Source organism: Panthera onca, chromosome C1, assembly GCF_046562875.1.
Source record: "Panthera onca isolate mPanOnc1 chromosome C1, mPanOnc1 haplotype 2, whole genome shotgun sequence".
Classification (NCBI taxonomy): Eukaryota; Metazoa; Chordata; class Mammalia; order Carnivora; family Felidae; genus Panthera; species Panthera onca.
Window position 1 is genome coordinate 210,695,951 of NC_138346.1, and position 26,107 is coordinate 210,722,057.

The 26,107-nt window shown below is 57.4% G+C and overlaps 1 protein-coding gene across 4 annotated transcripts in view; it reads right to left on the bottom strand.

The window, feature by feature from the left end:
* KAZN (kazrin, periplakin interacting protein) overlaps positions 1–26,107 on the bottom strand; it is a 1,074,196-nt gene that overhangs the window by 137,820 nt on the left and 910,269 nt on the right. The window contains exon 1 of one of the 4 annotated variants that reach the window (XM_060625149.3): positions 24,805–25,259. The exons of 2 other annotated variants lie outside the window; for them this stretch is intronic. In XM_060625149.3, coding sequence (XP_060481132.1) covers positions 24,805–25,012 — 208 coding nt within the window. In that variant the 5' untranslated portion in view covers positions 25,013–25,259. Of the gene's footprint in view, positions 1–2,800; positions 2,959–24,804; positions 25,260–26,107 lie in introns of those variants that run through there. One more of the 4 variants, XM_060625151.3, reaches the window with a different exon arrangement.

The following is a 26,107-nucleotide window of genomic DNA, read 5'->3' on the forward strand; positions in this document are numbered from 1 at the left end:
TGGCCTTTCTCGGCCCATGGCTTAATGCTGCCATAGCACTGACAGCCGGTAGGAAGCCTGTGGTCCTCCGGGATCCGCAAAGATCACTCAGCAAGTTATTCTAGCTCCAGGAGGGATGTGAGCCTCCAAAGGCGCCATCTGGCCGGGAGTGGGAAAGGCAGGCATTCTCCTGTCACCTGGGTGGCCAAGTCCCTGAGGGGCCGTGGCAGCCACGACTGCGCAGTCCCAAAGCCCGGTGCCCGGGTCTCCTTGGTGGCTTTTAGGAGCCTGCTGCTATCTGCTTGCCGGGCAGGTATCTGCCTGCGGGGCAGGAGGGGTGGGAGAAGAGCGAGCCGGCCTCTCCTCTGGGCTCGCACACCGCCTGCTCCAGTCCTCGCTGATCGCATTTTCCGCTGGGGATCAGAAGCAGCTGAGCTGGGGCCCCCAGTCAGTCCACTGCCTCGGGTGGGCTGATGGCGGCCGCCCGGGGATACCCTCTGGGTACAAGCAAGAATCTAAGCACGCTTGCCACGCTGAGCCACAAAGCTACCACTTCCTCTGGAACACGGGCTCATGCCGCCGTTTCCAAGCTCATTCTCCCCTCCTGGATTGGGCCGCAGGCATTTCCGTCCCGCTAATATAACATAACTGACCATCCCTCCCACTCCCCCACCCCCCCCCCCATCTTCTTGACACGGCTCTTCGATTTCCCTTTGCAGAGCCAGCCTGTGGTTCAGGGGTGCCAATGTGACCCAGTCTGGCCAATCAGAGCACCGAATCACTCCGGCCACTGTGACTGGCTCAGGATGGGGGCACGTGACCCAAGCCACTCCGATCAAAGCCGGTGTCTGGACCTCGCGTCCCTCTGCTTTGGCCGGCATCAGGATGAGGCCTGGCGATGGTGGCAGCCGCGCGGCCACCGAGAGGGGAGTGCCAACAAGACCAAGACTGGGTTCAGATAATATCCGTGTCCTAGATCACACCACACGCGAAGCCGGGATACACCCCCTGGACGTGAGCAAACACATTCTTAAGCCGGTTCCACTTGTGCTTTCTAGCTCTTGTAACTGGAAAAAGAATTCTGATAAACTGCTTTTGCCAGAGGTCGTTTTCTGGGCACTCAGCGTCCCCACAAACTTAAAGGCTACCCGCTATATGCTAAGCGCTCCAAGCTAGCACTCTCTTTCAGGACCCGGATGGGCAATTCACCTGCACAAAACCAATGAGCACCTACCCCTATGGGTACTTCAAGCCTAGCTTACCTTTGCAGGCAACAGTCCCTCTGGCTTGAACCCTGGAAGGCACACGTTTTTCAAGTTCTGCCTCAAAGCCGTTTCCAGACCTTCCTGCCCCAATCAGCCCTTCTCCTTTTTTCTCACCTGGGGGGGGGGGGGGCCGTGAGCACCAACCCCACAGCCGCTGGGTCTCCTTCCTTCGCCTGCAGGTTCCAGCTCCCGCTCGCATGCTGACTATGTGCCTGCCACTGGGCCTCAGCCCACCAAATTCTCCCGCCAAGCCTGTGGGAGCAGTGCTGGCGTGCTCCCCTTTGGCACAGTCAGAGCCAGAGGCCGGGACAGGTGAGCTGGCTCGTTCAAGGTCATAGAGCTGACTCAGGTCACACAGCTGGGTCCCAACTCCGAAGTCTGTCTGACTGCAAAGCTCGTGGTCTTGACTGCTGGACTAGGCTCCCAGCCCTAAATACCTTGCTGTGCATATTTCTTGAGCTAAATGCCAGATCAAAGAGCCTGACAAACAAGCACAGAGAAGGAATTGTGCCTTTCTTTGAACTTTGGTGAAAAATGTCTAGGTCCCCCATCCTTGGCTCTTGAAGCGAGCTTCATTCCTCCCGAAGGCCTGGCTCCTAAAGGCATGTATCCAGGAGAGGACAGTGACCACCGGGTGGCATGGCCTGTTTCCCTCTCCCCCCACCCCGTGTGACTCTCCCCTCACACCCCTCCTCCCTCTTCACCACCCCCCAGGAAAAAAAAAAATTACCAGGGGCACCTGGGTGGCTCAGTGGGTTGAGCATCCGACTTCAGTTCAGTTCATGATCTCATAGTTCGTGGGTTCGAGCCCCACATCAGGCTCTGTGCTGATGGCTCGGAGCCCGGAGCGTGCTTCCGATTCTGTGTCTCCCTCTCTCTCTCTGCCCCTCCCCTGCTCATGCTCTGTCTCTTTCTCTCTCTCAAAAATAAATAAACATTAAAAAAAAAATTACCAAAACGTGAAAGGCAAAAACACAGCCCATCCAAGCAGCAAGCACAAAGCTCATTGCAAACTGGGAGGAACCAGCTTGACTGAGGCCTTGCCCCTGCAGGGGACAGCCCAGCTCTTGCTTTCCTTCCCACCTGAGTCTGAGTCAGCAGCCAAACACCTGCCTCCCAGCTTCCTTCTCCGCCCATTACCATTATGCACAGGGTGGATAGAAGCTGCCTGAGACACTGGTCAGAGAGCAGACCTGGTTCCCCCCCACCAAAGACTGGGGGAAGAAAAAACATTCCTAGCCCCATTTCATATGCAAACTGAGGCCCAGAAGAAGGTGTCTGGAATCCACGACCTTGACTGCTAGGCCACTGGCTGCCATGACCTGGAAGCCAAACGGGAAACATGCTTTGGCTGGAACATTCCGCTCAGCCAGTCTCAGACATCGACTCAGGGGTTAAATGCATTGAAATGTGTAAGGCACGCCGGAGGCCCCCGCAGATGTAAACAATTATGCAGAGACGAGAAGTGGGCGACCAGGCCCGGCCAACGGCTCTCCTAAACGTCGCCACCACAAGAGCATAGAGGGCCAGAAATCCCGGCATCTTCAGATCCCTACCGCAAACAGATCCGGGCATTCAGAAGAATTTAAACCAAGTCCAGGGGCGCCTGGGTGGCTGAGTCGGTTAAGTGCCGGACTTCGGCTCAGGTCATGATCTCACGGTTCTTGGGTTCGAGAGTTCCCTGTGTCGGGCTCTGTGCTGACAGTTCGGAGGCTAAAAACCTGCTTCGGATTCTGTGTCTCCCTCCCTCCCTCTCTGTCTCTCTGTCTCTCTCTCTCTCTCTGCCCCTCCCTTGCTCGTGCTCTCTCTCTCAAAAATAAACCTTTTTTAAAAATAAAAAAAAAAATTTAAACCAACTCCAGACTGTGGCCCGAAGACGGCAAGCCTAGAGGACTCCCTGTCTAAAGGTGGCTCCAGAAGGCGAACGAAGATGGGCGTTTCCTGCTATGGCATGACCTCTGCGTCCCTCCACGTCCTCGCCCACAAAATGTTGGCCACGAAGGTTAGGAGGTGCTCGATCAAATCCTGGCTCTGCCCTTTTAGAAGCTGTTTGACCTGCAGGTCACTTCTCTGTCCTCATGTGGGGAACGGAGATAATGACAGTGTCCATCGCCTAGGGCTGCCGTGACGTTCTAGGAGTAATGGATCGAACGTCGCAGGAAGGTGCCCGGCACCCCGCAAGCCCTCAGCAACGCTGGCAGGCCGCTCTGATGCCATCACAGAGGACGGCTGGCCCCGTGGGGTGGGGGTTAAAGGAAGAAGCCAACTCGGGCCCCGGCTGCCCGGGCCCTCGCGGCCCATCCCTTGGTGGGAGGTGCTGGAGGCCACGGAAGCTTGGAGCGCAGCAGGGCCGCACCGTGTAACTCACTCCTGATTATCCTCCAGCCCAACCGAGCAGCTGCTCCAGGAAGAAATAAAATAGGCTTCGCATACTTTAAATGTTTCACTTATGAAAACTGGGAGGGCGGCCTTTCTAAACCGTTTAGCAATAAAGTCGGTAACGAGCACTGTTTGAGGCTCTCACGCTGGAGCCCCTGGAGCCCGGGGTCGAGGAGGGCGGGCCGGCTGGCCGCCAGTGTGGAGCCCGCTGGGGCTTCCAGAAGGCGCCATCTGGGATTTTTCAGAGGGGCACTGGGATCACATCCTGGTGTCCTAATGTGAAATCGGATCCTCCCTCTGGAAGCCAAGTCCCCCCCCCCCCTCCCCCAGCAAGCACAAGCTTAGGGGCAGAGGGGAGGGCCCTTCCGGCCTGGGATGGTTTCCCACACTCCAAGGGCGCCGGGGTCTCCAGCCAATCGAGTTAATTGAAAAATTACCTCGGGCTGAGAAAGAGCAGGCCTACGCCACAGGGCGCTGGTTCACAGGAGGCCCTACTCGGACCTCAACAACCTGCAGCTCGAAGGCCAGGCGCCGTGCTCAGCACCCCAAGGACAGGGGGAGCTCTGCACGCCGGGCGCACGTCCCGTGCAACCTCCCAGCAACCCCAGAGGGTGGGAGGATGCCCGCTTTACAGGTGACGAAGGGCCTGCCCCAGGGCCCACACCTCAAAGCCATGGGCCCTGGTCACTGCATTGCCTGGCTCCCCCTGCAATACGTCTTCCCAGGATTCCATTCTTTGACGTGCCACGGGGACACCCCCCCTCCCCCCAGTCCTGACAAACATAACTCCAAAGCAAGCACAGAATGGACACCGGCTAGCGAGGCCAGATGGAGGCCTTCTGCCTAGCCCGGAACAAAATGGCGTCTTCACACGAAGAAGGCTATGTGCTTTGGCCTGACACTGCTAAGCTGGATACGGCACTTTTAACTTCTTCCAAGTCCTCTCACTTCTGTTATGTGTCTCATCCTAATCCCCTGGGAAGATGACGGTGGTAGGTTTTACCGTGCTTCGCAAGGGCAGTCAGCCCGAGGCCCAAGGATTAGCCCCTCGGCCCAAGGATGAGCTCCTCAACCAGTTCACCCAGGGAGCCTGGGGTGCGGGAGGCCTGGGCCCGGCTCCTGCCTCCCTTAGACCCTCCCCAGCCCCCTCCCTCCCTACCCGTGCGGACTCCTGGGTGCAACCCTGCCTCTCTGGGCTGCTGCATGCACTCCTGTCCTCCCAGCCTCCCCCCAAAGCCTCGCCGCTTGAAGGGCTGGGGGTACCCACAATCCCAGAGTGGTCCGTCCTGTCTCCAGCGGCCTTTGCGGTAATGGATTCCTGCACTTCACAATGGGGCACCAACCGGGGCCCCCACAACCGTGTCCTTCCTCCCATCAGGCTACCACCTCCACGACGAAAACTGAACAAAACGGATTAGAAAAACACCCTTGATTTCGCTGGGGGAGCCTGAGCAGTGTGGTCTATGCACCAAACATATAATCAAGACAGAAAAATGTGGGGTATTTGGGGGGGGAGGGCAACCTCAAGTCCCTAATGAGTTACTGCCATGCCTGTGAACAGAACTTCTTCCCCCACAGGAAGACTCTACCCTAACACAGGACCTGCCTGTCTGCCTTTTGGTGCTGACAGATACTTCCTGGGCACCTCGACCGACAGGCAGCGTGGTCTACGTGGCTAGGAACGTAGCCTCACAGTGGCGAGGCAGTCTGGGTCTGGGTCCCAGCCACTCCTTAACCTCCCTGTGCCTCAGTTCCCACATCTGTCAAATGGGGCAATCACAGTCCCTATTTTATAGGGTGGCTCTGGGAATTAAAAGAGTGGCTGTCCCTGTACAGGGACTATACACAGAGGGACGGGACGCGGCACAGGCCAGACGGCAACATTCCTGCCAGTGCTTTTTGCTGCCTCCCCCTTCTGGGGGCCACTGCTTTCCGGTTCGGAGACCAGCCCCCGCCTGGCCGCCTGGTCTGGGTCCCCGGGGGGCTTCTCCTGAAGCCCCGGACCCAGCAGCAGAACATTCTCTGCTGAGAGGTCTCCAGAGTGGGGCTCCCAGCTGCCCAGCTGAGTGGCCCACGTGATCCTAATCCAGAGGCCCGGGCACAAGAAGCCCCCTCTTGTTTGCTGCCCACCACCCTCACTCTGTCCAGTTCATGAACTGAAAAGGAAAGAGATGCAACTTGAACTCCTGCTTTGAGCTGCCACCAGCTTGTCACCAAATGTCCCCCCCCCCCCCCCCCCCCCGCCTGGCCCACTCCACCAACGTCTTGCAAAGGTCAAACACTGATTCCATTCCGCACGCTGTCTCCCGGGAGAGCAGAGGAGAAAACTATTCGAAAAATGTAAATTGAAAAAAAAAAAACCATGTTTCTCCACCCCCCACCTCCCTCATACACTCGCACACGCGCTCACACACGCATACACGGCACATACCCGCTTCGACGGAGCACGTGACCGAGTCCCAGCACCCCTTAAAAGGAGCAGGAGGCCCAAGAGACGATGCAAAATTTTCCCCAATGGTGACCGACCCCCAGGCTGCTTTCCTGGAAGGAACACAAACGATCCTGCCAACGCAGACAAGGAAATCTCGTACAGAACAACATCCTTCCAACTCTTTCTGGAGCACCTCCTGGCAGGAGTCACGTGTTATATACCTCAGCACCTAGCAGAGCCCTGACTCATGATCTAAGCCCAAGAAGTGCCCCCGGAGCTGAAGCCGGCCCAGGGCACGGGCCCAGGGCAAGGGATGCCTTAGATCAGGCCACCCTCTCCCCCATTCCCCGGCACAGGACCACGCTCTCTTGCCTAGAGGGGCTTTTGAGACCACACACGCTTCTCCTTGAAGTCTCTCTCTTCCATACCCTTCCCTCCCCTGCCCACCCCCCCCAAACCCCCCCACCCCAGGGGAGAAAATGACACCAGCTGGAAAATAGCAGGTCTGTTGCTGCAGAATCAGTGCACAGCTTGAAGAAAGGAACAAATGCAAGTTACAGCAGAGACCCCGGAGGTGAACGGCCTGGAGCAGGTCAGAGGCTTTCTGTCGGTCTCTCTATGTTTTCTCGAAGTCAGCCTCCCCTTGCCCTACTCTCTTGAACTGAACTTTTCTATGTCTTTTCTCTTCCTTCTTCCCATCCGCCAACACCACTCCTGGGATGTCCCAGGCCTTAGGTTGGGACCCCTTTTCCGACACATCCGAAATGGTATGATCCCTCGTGGCTGCTTGAGGAGGAAGGAGAGGAGACACGTGTCCCTGGGGTATACAGAATTGGTGGAGCGGGGGACCCAAAACGAAACAAAAAACATACATCTGCAGTTTGCTGATGCTCAAAGCGCTGCTTCCCATGCTTGGCCAAAGCAGCAGAAAGTAGGCCGAATAAAGAAGTAAGTGTCGTAACAATTACAATGCAGGTGTTTGCACTGTAATTCAACTTGTAATAAGAAAAAGCTCTGTGTCCTGTGGGCGTGCTGCCATGTTCCCCCCTGGAACTGCAGGCTGGTCACCAGCCAGGCCAGCGAGGTCACTCCTTTGGGGGTGGATGGCACATAGCTGCAGACATTCCAGGAATCAAAACCAAACACAAACAAAAAAATCCAACGCGAGCTCTGGTTATTCTTCAGCCACAAGGCCCTGGACAATGAACCTCCAACCCAGGAGGCCCAGGGACAAAGGGACAGCACCCCTGTGGTTCTCCCGCAGGTGAACGGTCAGCGTGGCATCCGGCAAGGGCCACGGGCAGGGCCAAAGAACGTTCAGCTAAGATTCTTTCAGTAATCATGAAAATTAACCCGGGATAACCTCACTGCCCAGGAAATTGTTCCCGCCCCTGATCTCCAGAGAAAGCTATAAATCTCCTTCCAAATTAGCATTTTCTCTGGGTGCACACCTGCAAAAAACTAATTTGGGGGAAGCTGAGCGGGGGGGAGGGGTGGGGTGGACCAGAGCCCCATCCCGGCTGGCCTGGCCGACAGGCAGCTGACTCCAACATTTCCAGGCACAAATTCAATCCCCTTTTTCAACTGGTCCGCAAGTAACATATCGCTTCTCTCCTCCACCTCTGTCTTCCTCTCTCTGTAATCTCTTGGCTACATGTAAATGTTCACAGGACCCTCTTGCCAAGGGGCAAGTGCTGTTTATCTGGCCACGGATGCTGCTTAATCGACCGCAAAAGGAGTGTGTGAACTTGTCACTGGATGTTTCGGTTCCTTTTGACCTAGGAGCTGTCAGCACGGGGGTGGGTGGTACAGGGTGGGCTGCAGGAAAGGGGAATGGCAGCCGAACTCCACAGCCCCGGCCTGGCTCAGGCTACTGTGCCGTCCCCGCCTGTCCTCACAGCATCCGGTGGGGTTTCTAGCTGCCCCTCTCCCAGCCTTGCTCCCAGTGGGCGCCACTGAAGTCTTCGGGTTCCTGAGTCCTCTTGAAACAAACATCAGGAGAGCCGGGAACACACAGCTCAGCATGGGGAACATTCTCCTGCTGGACGAGCGGCAGCTCTCATCTATTGTCAAAAAGGGCTCCCGGTGGGGAGTGAGCGATGTGAGGCTGGTCGAGCCGGGCGGATCAAGGCAAGATGCCCTGTCCTCCCCCTGCCCCTCCAGCACAATCTGCTCTGGCCTGACCGGGAAGAAAGACATCTGGGGAAATGAAGCTAGTGCGGTAGGGTGTACGGGGTCCTGTACCACGGAGCTAACTAACTTTGTATTGTTTCTACTTCTCACTCTCCTGCTATCTGCACAGAGTCCAGTAGTTGCATCAGAGGGCCTATCAGGTCCAGGAAATAGATTTAGTGTATTAGATCTTCACGTGGCAGGACATGGGACCACAGGTGGATGCTGCAATGAGATCGACTTGGGACTCCATAAAAAGGTGAGCGAATGCTTAAAACTGATCAAAAAATTGTAGGGGCTGCCTGGAAGGGAGTTTCCAGTCCCGGAAGGCAGTCAAGAGCAGGAGGAACACACTGCACTGGACGTTCTGAGGCAATTTGTCGTCCTTGCCCCCAATTCTCTACGTTAACTACTTTCCCACAATCTGGAAGGAAGCAACTCCATAGGCCAGGTACCCTACCCCCCCCCCCCCACGATACTTGCAGCTGATTGGGCCGAAGAGTCACCTGACCCAGGGTGTGCCCAACTATTGGTTAGGCAGGGGCCAATGAGATTCTCTGTCGCCAGGGCATTGAAGAGACCCAGGCTACAGCAGAGGATTAAGCCGGGGAAGGCAGCTAGGGGGAGCCCTTGGGTGGGAAGAGGAAGGGGGCGGGACGCAGAGGGGGGCACTGCCGCAGGCTCCCAGCGTTCATGTCCGGACCCCACGCGGCCAGCCTTGGACTTCTTGGGGTTGCCTGTCGTGTCCTTACAACAAGCCCAGCTTTGGCTAGAGTCCCGTGGGGTAGGCACCTCCTCACACCTGGAGCACTGGGGGGCTTCCTGGCGGGACCCGCGGTGGCGGGAGCAGAAGGCTCCCCGCAGGATGCGGAGCTGGGCGAAGGCTCAGCGACCGTCCTGGGAATCTGGCACCCCTGAGGCTGCACAGGGGAACCAAGCCCCAGGCCTTCCCCAAGGCCGACTCACATTCCCTCTGACTACAGGCTTCACGCACGGCCTGTGCTCCCCATGGACCTCCCATCATCACCGCTCAGCCACAGCGCCCTGACTCCAACCATATGCCACAGACAACCAGGCTAAAGGGTCAGTCATTGCCCACACTCTCAAAGTCCCAACAGGCTCACGAACACACACCCGATCCTTTGGGAAGATGCTTCTGGTACCGCCAACGCCAAGCCCGTGCTTAATAAACACCTGCAACGCATTTGAGATGGCTTACGAATAAGGCAGCTGCTTTCCTTATCAAGTACCTGCTGTATGCCGGGCTCTGCAGGGTGACTTCTGCCATTTCCACGACAGGGTGCGGAACCTGGGTCTCAGGAAGCCCTGACAATCTGCTGCCAGGACCTGCCAGGCAGGACCTCACTCTGCTCCCAAGGACTTTATCTCCCGCTGATCACTGACCTTAGGTTTGTGCAGTGTGGGCATCTCTCCCGTGAGCCTTGTATCTCTCCAGCACCCGTTCTGGTATAAAACTGATACAAACGATGTTTACTGAGCACCTACTATGTGTCAAGGACCATGCGAAACACCGTGCATTAAGTCATCCCGGTGAATCTCCGCAAAACCTCTACCAGGGAGGGACAGCACCCCGAGTTGGTAGTTCCCCCAATTTACACATGAAGAAACTGAAGGACTGAGAAGCTTGCTCAAGGTCCCCACTGTTGAAACCATCTGCACACAGGCAGTCTGGCTTTATGGCCCCAGGCACTTGGTACACGCCTCCAGGGTCCCCACATTCAGAGCCCCGGGTCCAGGTACTTGTCTTCGTGGGGGGACTCACCCTCCCCCAAAGGGCAGATACCAAAGGAAATGTGGAGCCAGCACCTACACCCTAAACAATGCCAGGCACAGAGGCAAGCTAACCATCCCTTTTTCTAAATTCTTACCTTCCTGGGCTGCCCACTCCCTGCCTTGCTGTGAGAAGGCAGCATCTGCCTGCGGGGTACGGATTCAGGTCATCTCTGAGGGGAATCAATCCGTGCTTTCCAGGGAGATGGCCAAGCTCCACATGCGGCCTGGAAAATCTGACTCCCAATGGGGAGGTTGAGAGAAGCCAGATGCTATCTGGAGTGCCCAAAGCACCAGCTGTTGTCACTGCCCTCAGTGCGCTCAGCAGCATCAGGGATGTGGCAGGAGGCCGGCAATGGGAACATCACATCACGCATTTATGCAGGCACACTGGGGTGGGTGGGTGTGTGTGCTCAGATCAACCCCACCCCACCCCCATGCTCAGGAAGCCAACAGATGCTCGGGTCCTTGTAAAAGCCCACCTGGGACAGGGGTGACAAAAGAGGTATAAACAGAGGGATGGAAGGGAGAAGCAGGCAGAGACATAATTACCTATGACCAGGAGACTGAGAAGGAAGCTGAGAGGTGGCAACTCTCTAGCTGGTCCTTAGAGAGAAGGAGGAAAGACAAGAGAAAGAATGACTTCTTAACAGAAGAGAGAACTGAGCTCCTCCACAGAGGTGTACAACAGGGCCTGGCCCATGGTAGCTGCTCAAGAAAACCTGCAAAATCCTTAAGTGACAGGGTCCACATCTAAGGCTTTCCTTTCAACCCCATGGCACCTAGCGAGGGACACACACACACATATCTGCTGAAGGAACTCCTCTCATGCTCCGCAGGGGTCAGCTCCCGCATTTGCCAGGGATGAACATTCTCCTTGACTTGCCTTTGGCTAACACCCTCCTTTCAGCTTGTGCATTTCACTGGGGGCTCACAACCCCTACCCCAACTGATTCCAGAGAAGGGTGCACATCTGGGCTTGGCCAGTCAATGCATTCTAGGCCACTGGACCAGGTGAGTGGTTTAGAGCTGTCACGTCATTAAAGCTAAACCAATGACAATCAGCCCTGGGATTTCCGGAAATACTGGGAGTGAAGGGCTTTCTGCACTGACTGGAAGCCTAGAAAGGTAAATGTTGCTTAGACTTGTTAGGGGTCATTTTGCCACCAGAAAGGATAAAGCCCCAACAGATGAAAGGAGAGTTGGGAGATGACATCATTTGAGCCCCTGGATGCAGCTACGCCTGAAGCCGGGCTTACCTCTGACCATCTCAGTTACGGGGCGCTGTTGCTTTTCCTTTCAGTGAGTCCGTTCCAGTGGTGTTTCTATCATCTGCAACTCAACTAGCCCTGCAACTACATGACTCTCCGGGCAGGTGGTAGGAAAGCAAGAGGAAGTACAAACAATACAATACAATACAAAGTTAGTTTTTTCAGGAAGTTTTTGAGCAGTAAGCAAGGGCCTCTCCGAGCCGCAGATGCCGCTCTGAATGATGGTGAGCACGCCTCCCGGCCTCACAGGGTGCATGGGAAAGTCGCTGGACCCTCTTGCAGACTCTGTTATCTTTCACGTGTTGTGGTCAAGAGCAGCGGGGAAACGCACAGCCCTGGGAGAGAACCCTCTGTCGGGGATGCCTGCGCAGAGCTCACCCACACCTGAGCCTCGGGCTGGAGTATACAGAGCTGGCCCACGATCCTCCTAGTTTACTAGGGGCCAGCCCAGCCCCGGGAGGCAGCCACGGTGAGCTCTGCAGCAGGGGTGGGGCCCCTGGACAGGAGGGGCGTGCCCGGCCTCTCAAGGGATAAAGTCCCTCCGTCACCGCTCACTTCAGACTCTGCCACGCCACTGCTTAGGATGGGCGCAAGTGACCCCACGATGTACATGGCAGCGGGGACAGGAGAGTAATGGCTACTGCCAGCCGGACTCCAGCTGGACCTCGGGTTGAATCCTTTTCTCTGCCTCCCGGCTCTGTGGCCTGGGACAAGCTTCTTTACTTCCCTGTGCCTCAGTTATTTCCTCTGCAAAATGGGGTGACTCAAGCACCTCACTGATTTGGGCTGTTTGGTGTAGGCGACCCTGCAAAGCAGGAGTCCCGGGAGGGGGCTCCCCTGCATGGTTTTTGCCCGCGTGTTCCCAAGGGACGGCACACCTTGCGGAGAGCGTCCCGGGTGGCGCGGGGGAGGGGGGAGCACGAGTCCCTCTAAGCGCTGCTCAGAACACTGGTTCATCTGCCTGGCGAACCGCGAGTCTCTGAAAAAGGACCCAGTGAACAGGATCAGCGAGTCAGCCCGGGAAGCAGGAAGGCGCAGCTGGCTCAGGGACAGCAAGAGGGCGGGGCTCTGGCCTAGAGGTCGGCAGGGCCGGCTGCAGACGGAAGGCCCGATCACCCTGGGAGAGGAGGTCGCACGGGGACACACGGCCTTTTGGGGGAAGTCCCTGATGCCTACTCCAGGAGCCTGGCGTGAAGAGAGGCAAGAGGAGCTGCAGGCCACCTCGAAACACCCCAGCGGGCGCCCAAACACACAACCAAATGTCTTCTAACCAGGTCCCGGCCAGCTCAGGTGCCCACTTAACTAGAGCTCTGGCTTAGTCTGAGGACAAAGAAGCAACGGCAAGACTCGGTGATGCACGCAATGGATTCTGACTTTCTTGAACCCAGACAGGGAAAGTTGTGGGGCCAAGTACAACAAGCCGTCCCAGGCGCGCAGGCTCTGAGTTAGAACCGGAAAGTCTGCAGAAGCCCAATGCCAAAAAAGGAGTCGCCCGGGCTCCACTGGCCCTGCGACCAAGGTGGGGAAGCAGAAAGGCATTTTAGGAAATGTTCAACGGCACCGAAAACGGAGGAAGAATTTTCGGTGTCTCATCCTCTGAAAATATCCTTGACTTCAGGCCAGCGGGGAGGACTGTGTTTTGGGCAGTTTTGTGTTTTATCTACAATTGTATCCCTGTTACTTAAGGGTTCTGATCCAGGCAGGTGCACCCCAAGTATTCACAGGATAAATGAAGAAAAGAAAAGAACTTCAGGGGCTCTACAGGTTCAATGATTCTTTTTTCTTTTTTCTTTTTTAATGTTTATTTTTAAGACAGAGAAAGTGTGAACAGGAGACAGGCAGAGAGGGAGACACAGAATCCGAAGCAGGCTCCAGGCTCTCAGCTGTCAGCACAGCGCCCAACGTGGGGCTCCAACTCACGAACCACGAGATCATGACCTGAGCCGAAGTCGGACGCTCAACCGACTGAGCCACCCAGGCGCCCCCCCCCCCCAATGATTCTGGAGACTGAAACACAAACTGTCCACTTGTTTACAGGGTGACCAGATGACACAAAGGACCAGGGCAAGCGTAAAAGCAAATGAACTCGTGAGCTTACATCTCAGACGGAGGCTGAGAACGAAATCCAGTGCAGGGGTGTGGGGGGGGGGGGAGGGGGGGTGCCCACAAGGCACAACCCAAGTCACCGTCTCCACCCGTCCCATTCCTGCCGATAGCTTTCAGCCGGCTCCAGAAAAGAGGGACGTGTTTACCGACCCCTCAAAAGCCTGACGATTACTGGTGAGGCCGCAGGTGCTCTCCAGGTGTGCCCGACCTGCTGGGTGAGGCTCAGCCAAAGGTGTGTCACTGTCAGCAGGATTAGATTTCCCCCAAGGTCCTTCCAGCGCAAACATTCACGCGCACGTGTTCCCCCCCACTGGGAGCATTTCCTGGAGCCCTGCTCTGTGCTCCAGGTGAACAGAGGGAGACAGAGGTGCAGGTGCCCTATGGCCCCGCCCCGTCGGCGAGGACAGTTCCGAGAGCCCAGGGTGACACTCGAGAAACGCTCATGCAGGACCTGCCACAGCTACCCTGTGCTCCAATGACACACGCCCATGGCAATGCAAGGACAAAGCACAGAGCAGGTGGAATGAACAAGACAGGCTTTTGCAGAAGGGTCGGGGGCCCGGGACGAGGCGGAAAACTCGGAAGTCAGCGTGGGGTGGCACGGTAACAGAAGTAAGCAGGCGAGGGGTGGGAGTGAGCCAGCTGGCTCGTGGGACAGTGAGGAGGCTCTGAGCTCCTCGACAGGAGTCAAAAGAGAGGCTGTCCGTGGGTCCCAGCCCCAAATCCAGGCCAGAGCGGGTACTCAACACCCGCCAGGCGGGTGAACCAGGAGCCTTGGCAGATCTGGGGAGAGCTTGAGGGAGGCCATCCTTCTGGTTCAAGTTAAAGGTTCCAGACAGAACCCTTCTCCTCCAGACTGTAAGTCCCGGGAGGGTAGAGCTGGCTTGGCTCAGCTTGTCAACACGAGGCACCCAGTCAGAGGAGTATGCATCCAGTGAGTAATTAAGCAAAAACAAGCGGGCAGATCTGACTTAGTAAAGGTGCTCGGCTGGAATCATCCTGACCCTCAGCTGTGGCCCAGAGACGTGAATGAGCTGGGAGAGAACAGCACCAAAAGGCGAGCGAAGGTAGAGGGGTCAGAGGCCAGGCAGGGGACACCTTAGCCGCGGAGAGTGCAAGGGTGGGGTGGGGGGGGGATCGCTCGTCCGATACAGCAGCAGCAGGTAAGTACGGCTGGCACAGCTAAGTGTTAAGAAGCCACTGGGGGTACAGAGAGGGTGCCCGACGGTCCTGTTTCGCCAGGGGACCGAGGGGTGTCCCAGGGCGTGGGACGCTCAATGCTGAGACCGGGAGAGTTCTGGCAGTCCAGGATGAGCTGGTCACCTGAGGCACAGGTCTGCCCGCACCGGCACCAAAGAGGGAAAAGACTGCCGGCGGGGCCAACCCCATTTGTCAGGGGCTCACACACTCCAAAGCTGTTGCATATCGTGGGCTCAGGCAAACCACAGGCGTGGGAGCCGAGCCAGGCTGACGCTATGACTCTCGTTTCCTGGAAGGGGGAAACTGAGGCTCGGACGTGAGTGACCACGGTGGGCAAGTCACGGGGCCAGTGTGACGTTCTGGCCTCCGGCTTCCTCGCTTTCCCTGCACGTCGGGAAGACGTGAAATACACAAGCGCTGTCTGTCGAGCACGGCCGTGCGCTGTGCCGCTTTCCTCTGGGCCAATGGACGCGAGGGGGGGGGGGGGGGCGTGCACCAGAGCCCTCGTCCCCAAGAGGGGCTCTAGGGGCCCCAGGGAAACGGGCCCATCTGGCCCTCTGCTCTTCCGAGATTCTGACCCAGGGTGAACGGCGGCCACCACCTGGGACGTGGGGAGACGGGGTGGGGATTGGGGTGCTGTGTTCTGCTTGCCTCACCTATGACATCCCCGTTATGGCCACCCTTCGGGTAAGGCCAGGATCCCCAAAGGCCCTTGTGAAAGGCAATGCATCATCTAGCCACACAGCCTGTAGTCCCCAGGTGTGGAAGGGTCTCAACGGCTCTGGGCAGACGGGGAGAGAACAGGCCGGAGTACAGGGGAGGTGGAAGGGGCAGGGAGAGGGAGAAGACGGGAGAGGATTTGGCGGATTTAAGCAGAAGGAGCTTCCCAGAGCCGTGCTGCTCAGTGATTGGTCCCATGCCGTATCTGCATCAGCATCACCTCAGGGGGATTATTAAGACCCAGATTGCTGGGCCCACCCCGTTTCTGATTCTGCAGGTCTGAGGGGCGGGGGCGGGGGCGGGGGGGGGGGGGCGGGCAGAGACTTTGCACCTGTAACAGGTTCTCAGGTGAGGCTGATGTTGCTGGTCTTGGCACCCCATCTTGGGAACCACCGGCCTGGAGCATGTGGTTATGAGGGATGGGGGGAGGGGGAAGAAGCACAGGGGTGCTGATGGGTCACCGGGGGCTGGGAAGAGCCACACAAGTAAAAATGAAGGTGCTGGGAGGCCTTGGTCCTCCCACTTCGGAGAGGGTCAGGATCACAAGGCAGAGGAGGGAACTTGCTTGAAATGCAGATCTGTGGGCTCCTCCCTCCCTGGATATTTTTGACTGTCCAGGTCTGCGAGGGGGCCCAGGAACTTAACAACCACAATAGGCTCTGAGTGATTCTGATGCAGGCAGTCTGGGCCACAGGGAGGGGCGTGGGAGCGTGGGAGCGTCAGAGCGGCGCCGTGGAAAAATACATTTCTCAGGCTTTGCGAGCTTCGATGAGCCCCAGAAACATCTGTAGTCCCATGCCCTGACTCGGGGCCACCCAATACAGTAGGCACTAGCCGCATGGAGCCTTTTGCAATTAAATAAAAAGTGGGGACACCTGGGGGGGGCTCAGTTGGTTAAGCGCCTGACTCTTGATTTCGGCTCAGGTCATGATCTCGTGGTGCGTGAGATCGAGCCTCACATCGGGCTCCGCGCTGACGGTGCAGAGCCTGCTTGGGATTCTGTCCCCAGCCCCCCTTAAAAGAAATATTTGAAAAAAACTGAAATTCGGTTCACTGGTCACCCTAGCTACATTTTAAACCCAGTGGCTACCATATGGGACTGTACGGGTCTAGAACATTTCCACCTTTGCACAAAGTTCTGTCAGAGAGCTCTGGCCTGGAGCGATCACAACGTGTCTGCCTCTCTTTCCCTTTCTATAAAAAGGGGTTTCTCCACCATCTTTCTCAGGGTGTAAGAGAGAGGGGAGGCTCCACCCAGAGCGACGTTTCTTCCCCACACTTAAAGAGCCCGTGCACCTGCTGGTGGGAGGAGGTGGTCCAGTTTGGCCCCCATGTCTGCCCCAGAACCCAAGAGGATGGTTCTTTTTCCTTCTGGTTGGCTGCTAGACTCCCCACCGTGATGAGTAGTCCTTAGTAGTCAGAGCTTAGGCATCACGAGTATGCTAAGGAAAACCAACTAACAGAAGCCCAAGCAACTCCCCTTCAAGAAAAGTGATACCAGGGGCGCCTGGGTGGCGCAGTCGGTTAAGCGTCCGACTTCAGCCAGGTCACGATCTCGCGGTCCGTGAGTTCGAGCCCCGCGTCAGGCTCTGGGCCGATGGCTCGGAGCCTGGAGCCTGTTTCCGATTCTGTGTCTCCCTCTCTTTCTGCCCCTCCCCCGTTCATGCTCTGTCTCTCTCTGTCCCAAAAAAAAATAAAAAAAAATAAAAAAAAAAAAAAGTTGAAAAAAAAAAAAGAAAAGTGATACCAAACAAAACCAACCCAACAAAAAAGGTATATGCTTAACCCATCACAGTGGCAGAGGCATTAACAACAGACTGGAGAAAAGGCAACTGAATTTACGTCTTTCCCAGAGCTTCCCAGCACACAAATGAGGTGGTCGAGTTTTCAAGGAAGGAGTTGAAAGAACACTAAAGTACCGGGGCCAGGGGATCTCCACATGCGGTTCCAGGACAGGCAGTGCAGGGACAAGGATGGACAGTCCGTTGAGAGTGCAGGGTTCTGCAGTTACCGTATGAAGTGCTTACAGGAGGCAAATGCACAGACGGGAAGCAGAATGGTGGGTTACCAGGGGCCGGAGCGGCGGGTGGGGACTTACTCCTCAATGGGTACGGTCACAGTTTGGGATGATGCAAAAGTGCCAGAGGGGCACCTGGCTGGCTCAGTGGATTGAGCGTCGACTTCGGCTCAGGTCAAGATCTCGTGGATGGTGAGTTTGAGCCCCGAGCGGGCTTGGTCCCAAGTCTAAGGGATCTGGATGAACCGAGGTTCTTTAGGCCGAGCGTGCGGTCCCCCTCTGCCCGCTCAGCGCCCTGCCCCGTGCCTGGCCCCCTCCCCCCGCCCCGAGGTACTCAAGGAAGAAGGAACAGCGGCTGAGCAGACGTGCTGGTGACGGTGTGGGGAGCGGGGCGGGGGGATCTGAGCAAAGACAGAGTCTTACTCCGGTTGCTTTCTCACCCCTGGCAGATCCTGGGAGCGCACGAGACAGATTAGCACGTGCCTCTTTCTAACAGATTCGGAGAAGGTCAGGTGGGGGCGGGAGGGGCGGGAGGGGCGCGTGGGCTAGGAAGGGAAAGAGGGAGAGTTGGCTAGGGTGTCCATGTGCCTCTTGTCCACTTGGGGACACTTGTGGGAGGGAGCAGGGTGCGGCCAAGGACGATGTCGGGATGCAGGGGGTAAACCAGAGTGCTCGGCCTGCTAATATTCTCACTCTAAAATTAACCCAATCCCAGAAACGCAGAGGGCAGAGAGGCTCTCAAAGTCTGGCCCGGGGAACCCTCGTATCAGAATCACCCAGGGCACTCAATAAACACACAGATTCCCAGGCCCCCTCCCCAGCACTACAGGCAGAATAGAGGCGGAGCCTACCTCGGACCCCTGTGATCCTCAGGCTGAAACCCCCTTTAAGGAAGGAGGTCAAGAGGGAAAGTTCCCAGCTTTGCCAAGGTATCACGTGTAGTTGGGGGTCTTGATATTTGACCCCGGGAAACCACACGGCCTCGTGCAGTATGGTCCCTTCCTCACTCTGGGCCTCGGTTTCCTCACTTCGTAGAGAGTGACGGACTCTATCCCTGCTGCTGTTTCCCTCTGGGGACTCTGCCTGGGTTGGACCTCCTGTCACGGGTCAGCTGGCTGCTCTGGATTCTCGCCGGGGCAGGGGGGGCAGGGGGACAGGGTCGTCTCCTGGAGCCAGCTGAGTGGCCCTGGGCCCCAGAGGCCCTCGCTTCCAAATGCCTCTGGCTGACTGGAAGCCAGCGTCAAAGATGTCAGGGAGGGCATCCCATGACACCCAGCCCGTGACACCCAGCCGCACAGCCTCTGCCTGGTGCCCTGGTGGCCCTCAAGGAATCGTCAGCTGGTGAAGGAAAAACCGCAGTGAGAAGCAATGGTCCTGGGGCAGAGAGTGTGACGTCCTCGAACAGCCACTTCCTACAATCTGTTTAACTGCTTTGAAGCCTCAACTAGGTCACCTTTTTAATTTTTTAAAATGTTTTATTTATGGGGGGGGGGGGAGGGGCAGAGAGAGAGAGGGAGACAGAATCCAAAGCAGGCTCCAGGCTCCGAGCCGGCAGCACAGAGCCCGACGCGGGGCTCGAACTCACGGGCTGTGAGATCATGACCTGAGCTGAAGTCGGACGCTCAACCAACTGAGCCACCCAGGAGCCCCAACTGTGTCACCTTTAGGATGGGGAGGAATGCCGCAGGGCTGCCTTACGGGGGTAGCACAAGACCAACAGGAGTGCAGGTAACAAAGTGCTCGGCTCCTGGGCGGCCCTGAACAAACACTTCTTCGCCATTAAAGGGACCTTCCCCAAACCGGAAATACACATTCTTCCCTGCCTGGGCACAGGGGGACTTCCACGTTACCAGGGCACCGGTGAGGCAGAGCCGTGCAGTCCGGGAAGGAACTGGCACCTGTTGTTCTCACCTGTCTCCAGGCCCCCAGGGAGAGCTTTCTGAAGCTTCTGTACGATTCAAAGGTACCGAACGCACTCAACGCCTGTGATAAAGTCACGGCCCAAACTAGTTGGGAGCCCGAGCCAGCCTCCGAGTCTGGGCGGCAACAACAGATGGGGCTGGTGGCACCTGCAGGCAGGCTCCCAGGTGGTGGGTGTTCCCCGCAGTGGTCCCCAAAGCCCAGCGCACAGATGGAGGGAGCACTGGGACGGTCGCCGTCACTGAACCCACCCACCAGCTCCCCTCTTCCTGAGCCCGGGCGTAGCGTCCCCCCAGCTCAGAGCTCAGGACTCACCCACCTGTCGTACCTCTCTGGCCATTAATTTCTTCCAAATCCGGGTCTGCTCTAGCGCCTCTGGGGCCACTGGCACTGGCCAAGGGCTCAGAGGAATGGCCACGACCCAGGCCCTCCACCTGGCTTCTCTTGAGGGCATCCCAACAGCAGACAAGAGAAAGCACGAAGTCCCCGCCTTCAGGGTGGCTGCCCCAAGGGGCACGGAAGGGGTGGTCCTTTAGAACAGGAGTCATTCCTGACTTTTCCCCTCCCGGACTGGCACTCATCGGACGCACGCAACATGAAGTGCATCTACGGAGAGTGAATTCATAAAAAATAACTCCACACACAGGCACGCACACGTACACACACCTTGTAAACACAGCCTGCCAACCTCTCTGGAGTGTTTACAGCCCTTAGTGACCCACAGCAAACACAGCATCCCCACGGCGGCTGCTTTGGACAGCTTTAATGATATGTTGGCTGTGCTTATCTGCTAGGGCTAAAATCTGGGTAAACACCTATGTATCTGATTTTCTACTTTTGTCAACTGGCCACCGGATGGGTGGGAGGGGCTGAGGTCCAGGCTCATGTTTGCTGTTTTCCTTGAACCATGCACTCTGTGACTCTTGAAATGGCTTAAGGGGGTTAAACTCATCTTTCAGAATGGCTAGAGGGTCCTGGTATATCCTCCAGTAAACTCGATTGGAATGTTACAAGGAACACAAAGCAGGCATAATGACTATTATGGAAATTTCCTGGTTCCTTGGAAGGCCAAATGAGCCGGTGACCAGCCCTCTGGAATCACCCGATGTCATCAAATCCCAGTATCTCACACTTCAAAACGTTTAAGAAGTTTACACACACATACACACTCAATCGATTTGTTTGGACTCTGGATAAACGGGAAACCTCCTCCCTCCTGTGGCATCGGGCTCCGTGAGTGTATGAACGATGCCAACCCCACAGATTCCTGTCCAACAATTCCGAAGTGGGTGACATGATCCCATTTAATAGATGGGTAAACTGAGGCTTGGGATCTTAAATCATTTGCTTGGGGACACATAGCTAGTAGTAAGCAGAAGCTAGTAACCAGGGTGTGTTTGACTCCAAAGCTGGTGCCCTGTCCTCAAGTGTCCTGGCAGAAGCAAAGCGCAATCCTTCTCACTGAGCGGTCACCCGGGTGAGGGTGCTGGCCCACAGGGGATCTCCCCAGGGAAACCAATGGGAATGGTGTTCAAGAGCAGTGACTTTCACCCCCGAGCCTCAGCAGTTTCTGTCCCGCTCAGGTCGCCAAGGATGTCCACACTAAACCCTGTGGTCCCGGTGGCTGGCTTTCTAAGAGAATCCCCGGTTCCAAGGTGGAGATTGAAATCTCACCCCTACCCCAGCAGAGACCCTTTACAGAAGGGATAACACAAGACCAATCTATTGCTGAAATTGCTAACGGCACAAAGATAAGCAAATGCTTGAGTTGCTTAAAACAAGGAAAGTCAAGGAGAGGACAACCCCCGCCCCCTCTTTTTAAAGATAAAAATTTAAAGAGAAAACGGACCTGAAACCTCATGTGGCTCTGCGTCTTAAACATCAACACAAGGTCTTTCCACACCGCTTTGAGGTCCTCAGCCTGGGACCCCACCGTCAAATCCTGGCTGTGACACTTACCAGCTGTGTGATCTCGGGCAAATTACTAAACTTTCCTGAGCACCAGTCTCCTCACCTGTGGACCGGGACCGGCGACTGCACCTCCCGGCTGGGGTCCCTGGAGGACTGATTAAGACAGAGCACCCAATTGGGTGAGTACCATCACCAGCCCCCAGGAGGGTACAGGACAGCAATGAGAGCCAGTACCCAGATCCACAAGGGCCTGGTGCCCTCGGCCAGGGGGGTGCTTTATGTGAAGGGGAGGGGCAAGAGGCGATAAGAACGCAAATGACTAATAAAAAAAGTAGAGGCTGGACGAGGAGCCATTAGGTCCTGCGGCTTTTGAAAGCTGGGGTTCAGAGAAACGCTTAAGGAGGCAACGGCATCTGAACTGGGCCTCGAGGTCTGGCTGGCTTCAGATGCGGACAGATACGCTGTCCAGTCTCCAAATCTACTAACTTACCAACAACTCTGAAACAATGGCTTGGGGGTGCCTTTAGCGGAAGGGCGAACACCCTCTCGCCTTAGGGACCCAGCTCACTCCGTTCTCTGACCCCGCTGCCCAGATGCTACCCAGCACCCGCTCCCATCATGCTAACCCCTCACCTGGCTTTATTTTTCTGCACAGCACTGGCCACCTCTTGACACATCTTGTGCGCCCGTGCCTGCTGGAAATCTCCTCCCACGATAGAAGCTCCATGGAAACAGGGGCTGCGGCTGTCCCCTTTGCTACTGTATCCCTGGCAGCTACGACAGTGGCCGAGGCAGTTGCTCAAGAAATGTGACCGAATGGATGCACGACCAAGGATGGAAAGAATTCACGCCGCAGCCTAAGAAGCTTCAGGGAGCACCTGCTTTACTCTGCGGGGGGTCTGGGTGACCTCCCCTCAGATGGAGTTAGTCCCACGGTGCCACACAGGGAAACTGAGTTACCGAGTTTCTCAAGGTCACACAGATTTGAGGCAGAACCAGGTGCAGACTGAGTGCGTGTCTCATCTCGGCCTCTCCTGCTCTGGTCCTGAGCCTGAAAACGGTCACCTCCCCTAGAACTGGCCCCACTCTGGAGGCCAGGGCTGTCACCGGCACAGAGCCTGTCCCCCTCCTGATCTCAGGGCAACCTCCGTGAGCAATGTCAAGGTGTCCAGGCTTCCAGCCTGCCAAGCCAGCATCCCCTCTCCCTTACCCCTCCCCCACACCTCTGAACGTGCCAATTCCCAGACTCTGTCATCCAACGGGGCAACTATGTGCAGCTGGAGACCGACGGGCAGAGATCCTGGGACTAGTCACCTCACAGCCTGGCTAAAATGTTTATTTCAACAGTAATTTCAGCTTGCGGTTCCAAGCCAGAAGAGCTCTCATTTGCTTCCCAGAGGAACAACCCCTAATAACAGCCAATGTCTCAAACCACTCGTGGATTCTCAAACATCCACGTCCATGGCAGGCCAGCCTCAATGCCCGGCCGGCACGGAAGTTCTCAGAAACTGCACGTGACCTTTAAGAACCGGGCACCGGAAGAGGGTGAAGGGTGGTGGTGGAGTGGAGTGAACTCAAAACTTTCTGGTGTAGCCGCCGGCTTGATCCTGTTTCCCGCCAGGCATGCCATCTGTAAATCAGAAGATTTCCACTGCTCTCTGCCCTAAAGGGGCACCACGAGGGCCATTGGAACCACCACCACCCCCCAAGGCCTTGGAGACCCGGCGTTTCTCAGCTACACCGTATCATTAGGATATTGTTATTATGAATACACAAACGGAGTCTTTGTAGACACAGAGTAAACAGACCTATCTCCACCCAGCCATCTCCTACACTTTTACATAATAACAACCCCCCCCCCCCCTCCCCGGGGCACAACAGTCAGCCTTGGATCCCTGAGGTATTTTACACACAAGACGAATCTCATCTTGGCCCAGTTCAGGAGGGTGGAGATGGAACCCACAGCATCACATCCTAATGGGAAACCGAGTCAACGGGGGCACTGACAGGTGCCCCACAAGGGAAGCTGACAACCAACCTTTATTATGCGTCAACTATGAACGAGGCAAGGTGCTTCGCAGACACTAGCTTTCGGGTCATCAGAATGTTAGTTGACCCTTGTATCGTCCGCCACTTTTCAAATGGGTAAACGGAGTCTCAAAAAGATAAACAAGTTGCCCGAGCTCTCTCTGCTTACCCTTCGCATCTGTGCTCTGTTTTATAGCAAGCTATCTTTTCTCTAACTGCTCTGTGCAACTGGGGAGGAGGTGGGACTGTCTCCAACAGGCCCAGCCCCGAGGCCAAGGGTACAGGGATTCAAGCTACTTCCAGGGCTCAGTGTCCCTTTTCTAGACCCTTGGTGACCCAAGACTTCAGGGGCTCCAGGACACCAGTGGCAGCTCAGCAGGTCAGTGGTCCCAGCTCCTGTGGCTACAACTGTGATACTCAGGATTCTGTCTCCCTGGGAGACCAACACAGGCAGCCTGGAATTAGGGGGCCTTGCTGCTGGCTTTTTCTCATAGGAAAGAAATAATTATTAGGTAAATAAGCCTGGTGTTTCCCAGCTGGTTAAGCTTGCTGTCTGGGAGAGGCATTCTAGTGTCCACTGACAGAAAATCTGAAATCGCGGCACCTTGGGCAAGTTGCGTTTTCTGTCCTTATCTTCATGGAGATAACACAGCCTGGCTCCCAGAGTTGTGATAAAATTTTAAGGAGACACTGCATGCAAATTACTGGAACCCAACAGGTATTCAAGAAATAATGAATAATCAAGTTGTACTCCCTCCACCCCCATTTTTTCCTGGAAAAAGTATTCAAACTTCAAACTGATGGTGACAGACACTTCTTGGAAGCCCTTCATCTTCCATCTAAATTTCTTCCTCCTCTAGAGTCAAGGGGATTCAGGGATTCGGTGGGAACCCCCCCCCCCCCCCCCCGCCATAACTTGCGGGGACGGGGTGGCTGAGACAGGAACATAATGAACCCGGCTGCACCTACTCAGAACATTTTAACATTAAAACGCGGTTCTCAGCTGGGGTCAGATTAGCCTACGATACGCAACTGGACCCTTTAATTTGTGTCTGCACCGCCTCGATCTCTTTCCGCATCAGTCCTTCAAACGTTAAGAGAAATCTCTACCCTCCCGGCAAATGCAATTCATCACTTTCCTCTCCGAGGGGCAGCTGGAGAGCAGGGCTCTCCTGGCCCTTTACGGGGCTGCCAGGTGGGTTTCAGGTGCGGCCGGAGAGGGGCGGCCCCAACTTCGTGCGGGGCTGGCCCCTTCCCCACGCTTCCCACGAAAGTCGCGGGGCCCGCCCAGAGCAAGGTCTCCCTCCGGGCGCCGCGGGATCTCGCCGACTCCGGCAGGCGTGGCCTTGACCTCCCCCTGCAGCTCGCTCGGGGGCTCGGCCGGAGAGCTGCGACCCCCGAAACCCCCGCCCCCGCGCCGCAGAACTAACTCCGCGTCCCGCGCGTCTCCCCGGGCGCCCCTCCCCGCGCTGGGGGCGCGGCGCGCGGCGAGAACTTTGCCACCCGCGCGCGGCGATCCCGGCCCGGAGCGCCCCCGCGCGCCCGGCCCCGGCGGCTCCCCGGGCCTGCGGCCGCGCCGCCCTCCCCGCCCCGCCCCGCCCCGCGCGCACCTACCGGGCTGGCTGCAGTCGCCATCCGCTCGAACGCAGGGCGCCCCGGCGCGGGGCCGGTCGGCCGGCCGCGCAGCGTCCGCACCCGCCTCGCAAGCTGCGGGCCCCGGGGGGCGCGCCGGCCCGGCCCCCGCCCCGCAGGAAGGCGCCGGCTCGCCCTGCGCCGCCAGCTGGCGGACGCGCTCCCAGGTGCCCGAGTCGGCCGCCCGCATGCCGCGTGCCCGGGGAGGGGGGCGCTGCCGCGGCGGCGCGGGGGGCTCCGACGGCGGGCGCCGGGCTCACGGGCTCCGAGGCCGCCGCCGCATCGGGGCGCAGCCGAGCGCCGTCCCCGCCGGCCGCCGGCCGCCCGCGCGCGCCGCACCCGGGCTCTCCGTCCGGCCGACGCCGGGCAGTCCGCGGCCGCCGCGCGCGAGGAATTCGGCCGCCCGCCTCTCACGTGGGAACGGCCCTCACTCCCGCGGCTCCGCCTCCGGCTCCTTCCGGGCTGGCGAGGCCCCTCGCCCCGCCCCGCCCTCGGCCCCGCCCCCGGCCCCGCCCCCGGCCCCTCGGCGGCGCCGGGGCTCGCCCCACCGCCTCGGCGAGCGCTTCGTGGCCCCGTTCCGGGGACGCTCGGCGCACCCCCCAACATGGTCATTTCTGGAGAGACTGCGGGTCAGAACGACAGCCAGTGGCGCACGGGTCGGAGGGGGGCAGGCCTGAACCAAGATCTCTGAAAGCCCAGAGTGCGGGCATCTGGGGGACGGCTGCCTGGTACCCCGGTTTGCCGATGTCTCCACTCTTCCGACACCCTTGTGACAGCCCTGCTGAGGAGCTGAAGTCCCAATAGCCGACCAGGAGAGGGCAGCACGAGTGGACAGGGAAAGGGGTGGTGGCCCTGGGACATTTCCTGCACTCACCTGTACTGTGTGACCGACCAGGCGTGGGGGGGGGGGGGGGGTATGTCTGCATCTCACTTCCCTGAGCCTCAGTTTCCCCATCTCTCAAATGAGGCATCGGTAATTCCCACCCTGTCCACCATGCCAGATGCTTCTGAATGCCCTTCTGCCAGAGCCAGGAGGCAGGTGAGGTGATTCCCAGGGAAGGCCAGGGCCTGGACCCCGGGAATGGAGGGGGGGGGGTGCAGTTACTCAGCCAGCCAAGCCCCTAGGAGGTGGCACCTTGGGTCTGCAAACCTAAACCTGCCTGCTGGAGTGGGTGCACCAGTGGCTGGCAGTGCTTGCTGTAAAATGAGTTTGCAGCTCCCAGCCCCCTTTGATCTGAGGATTATGATGCTCTTTAGAAGGACTAATTATCTCCCCGCAGCCCCA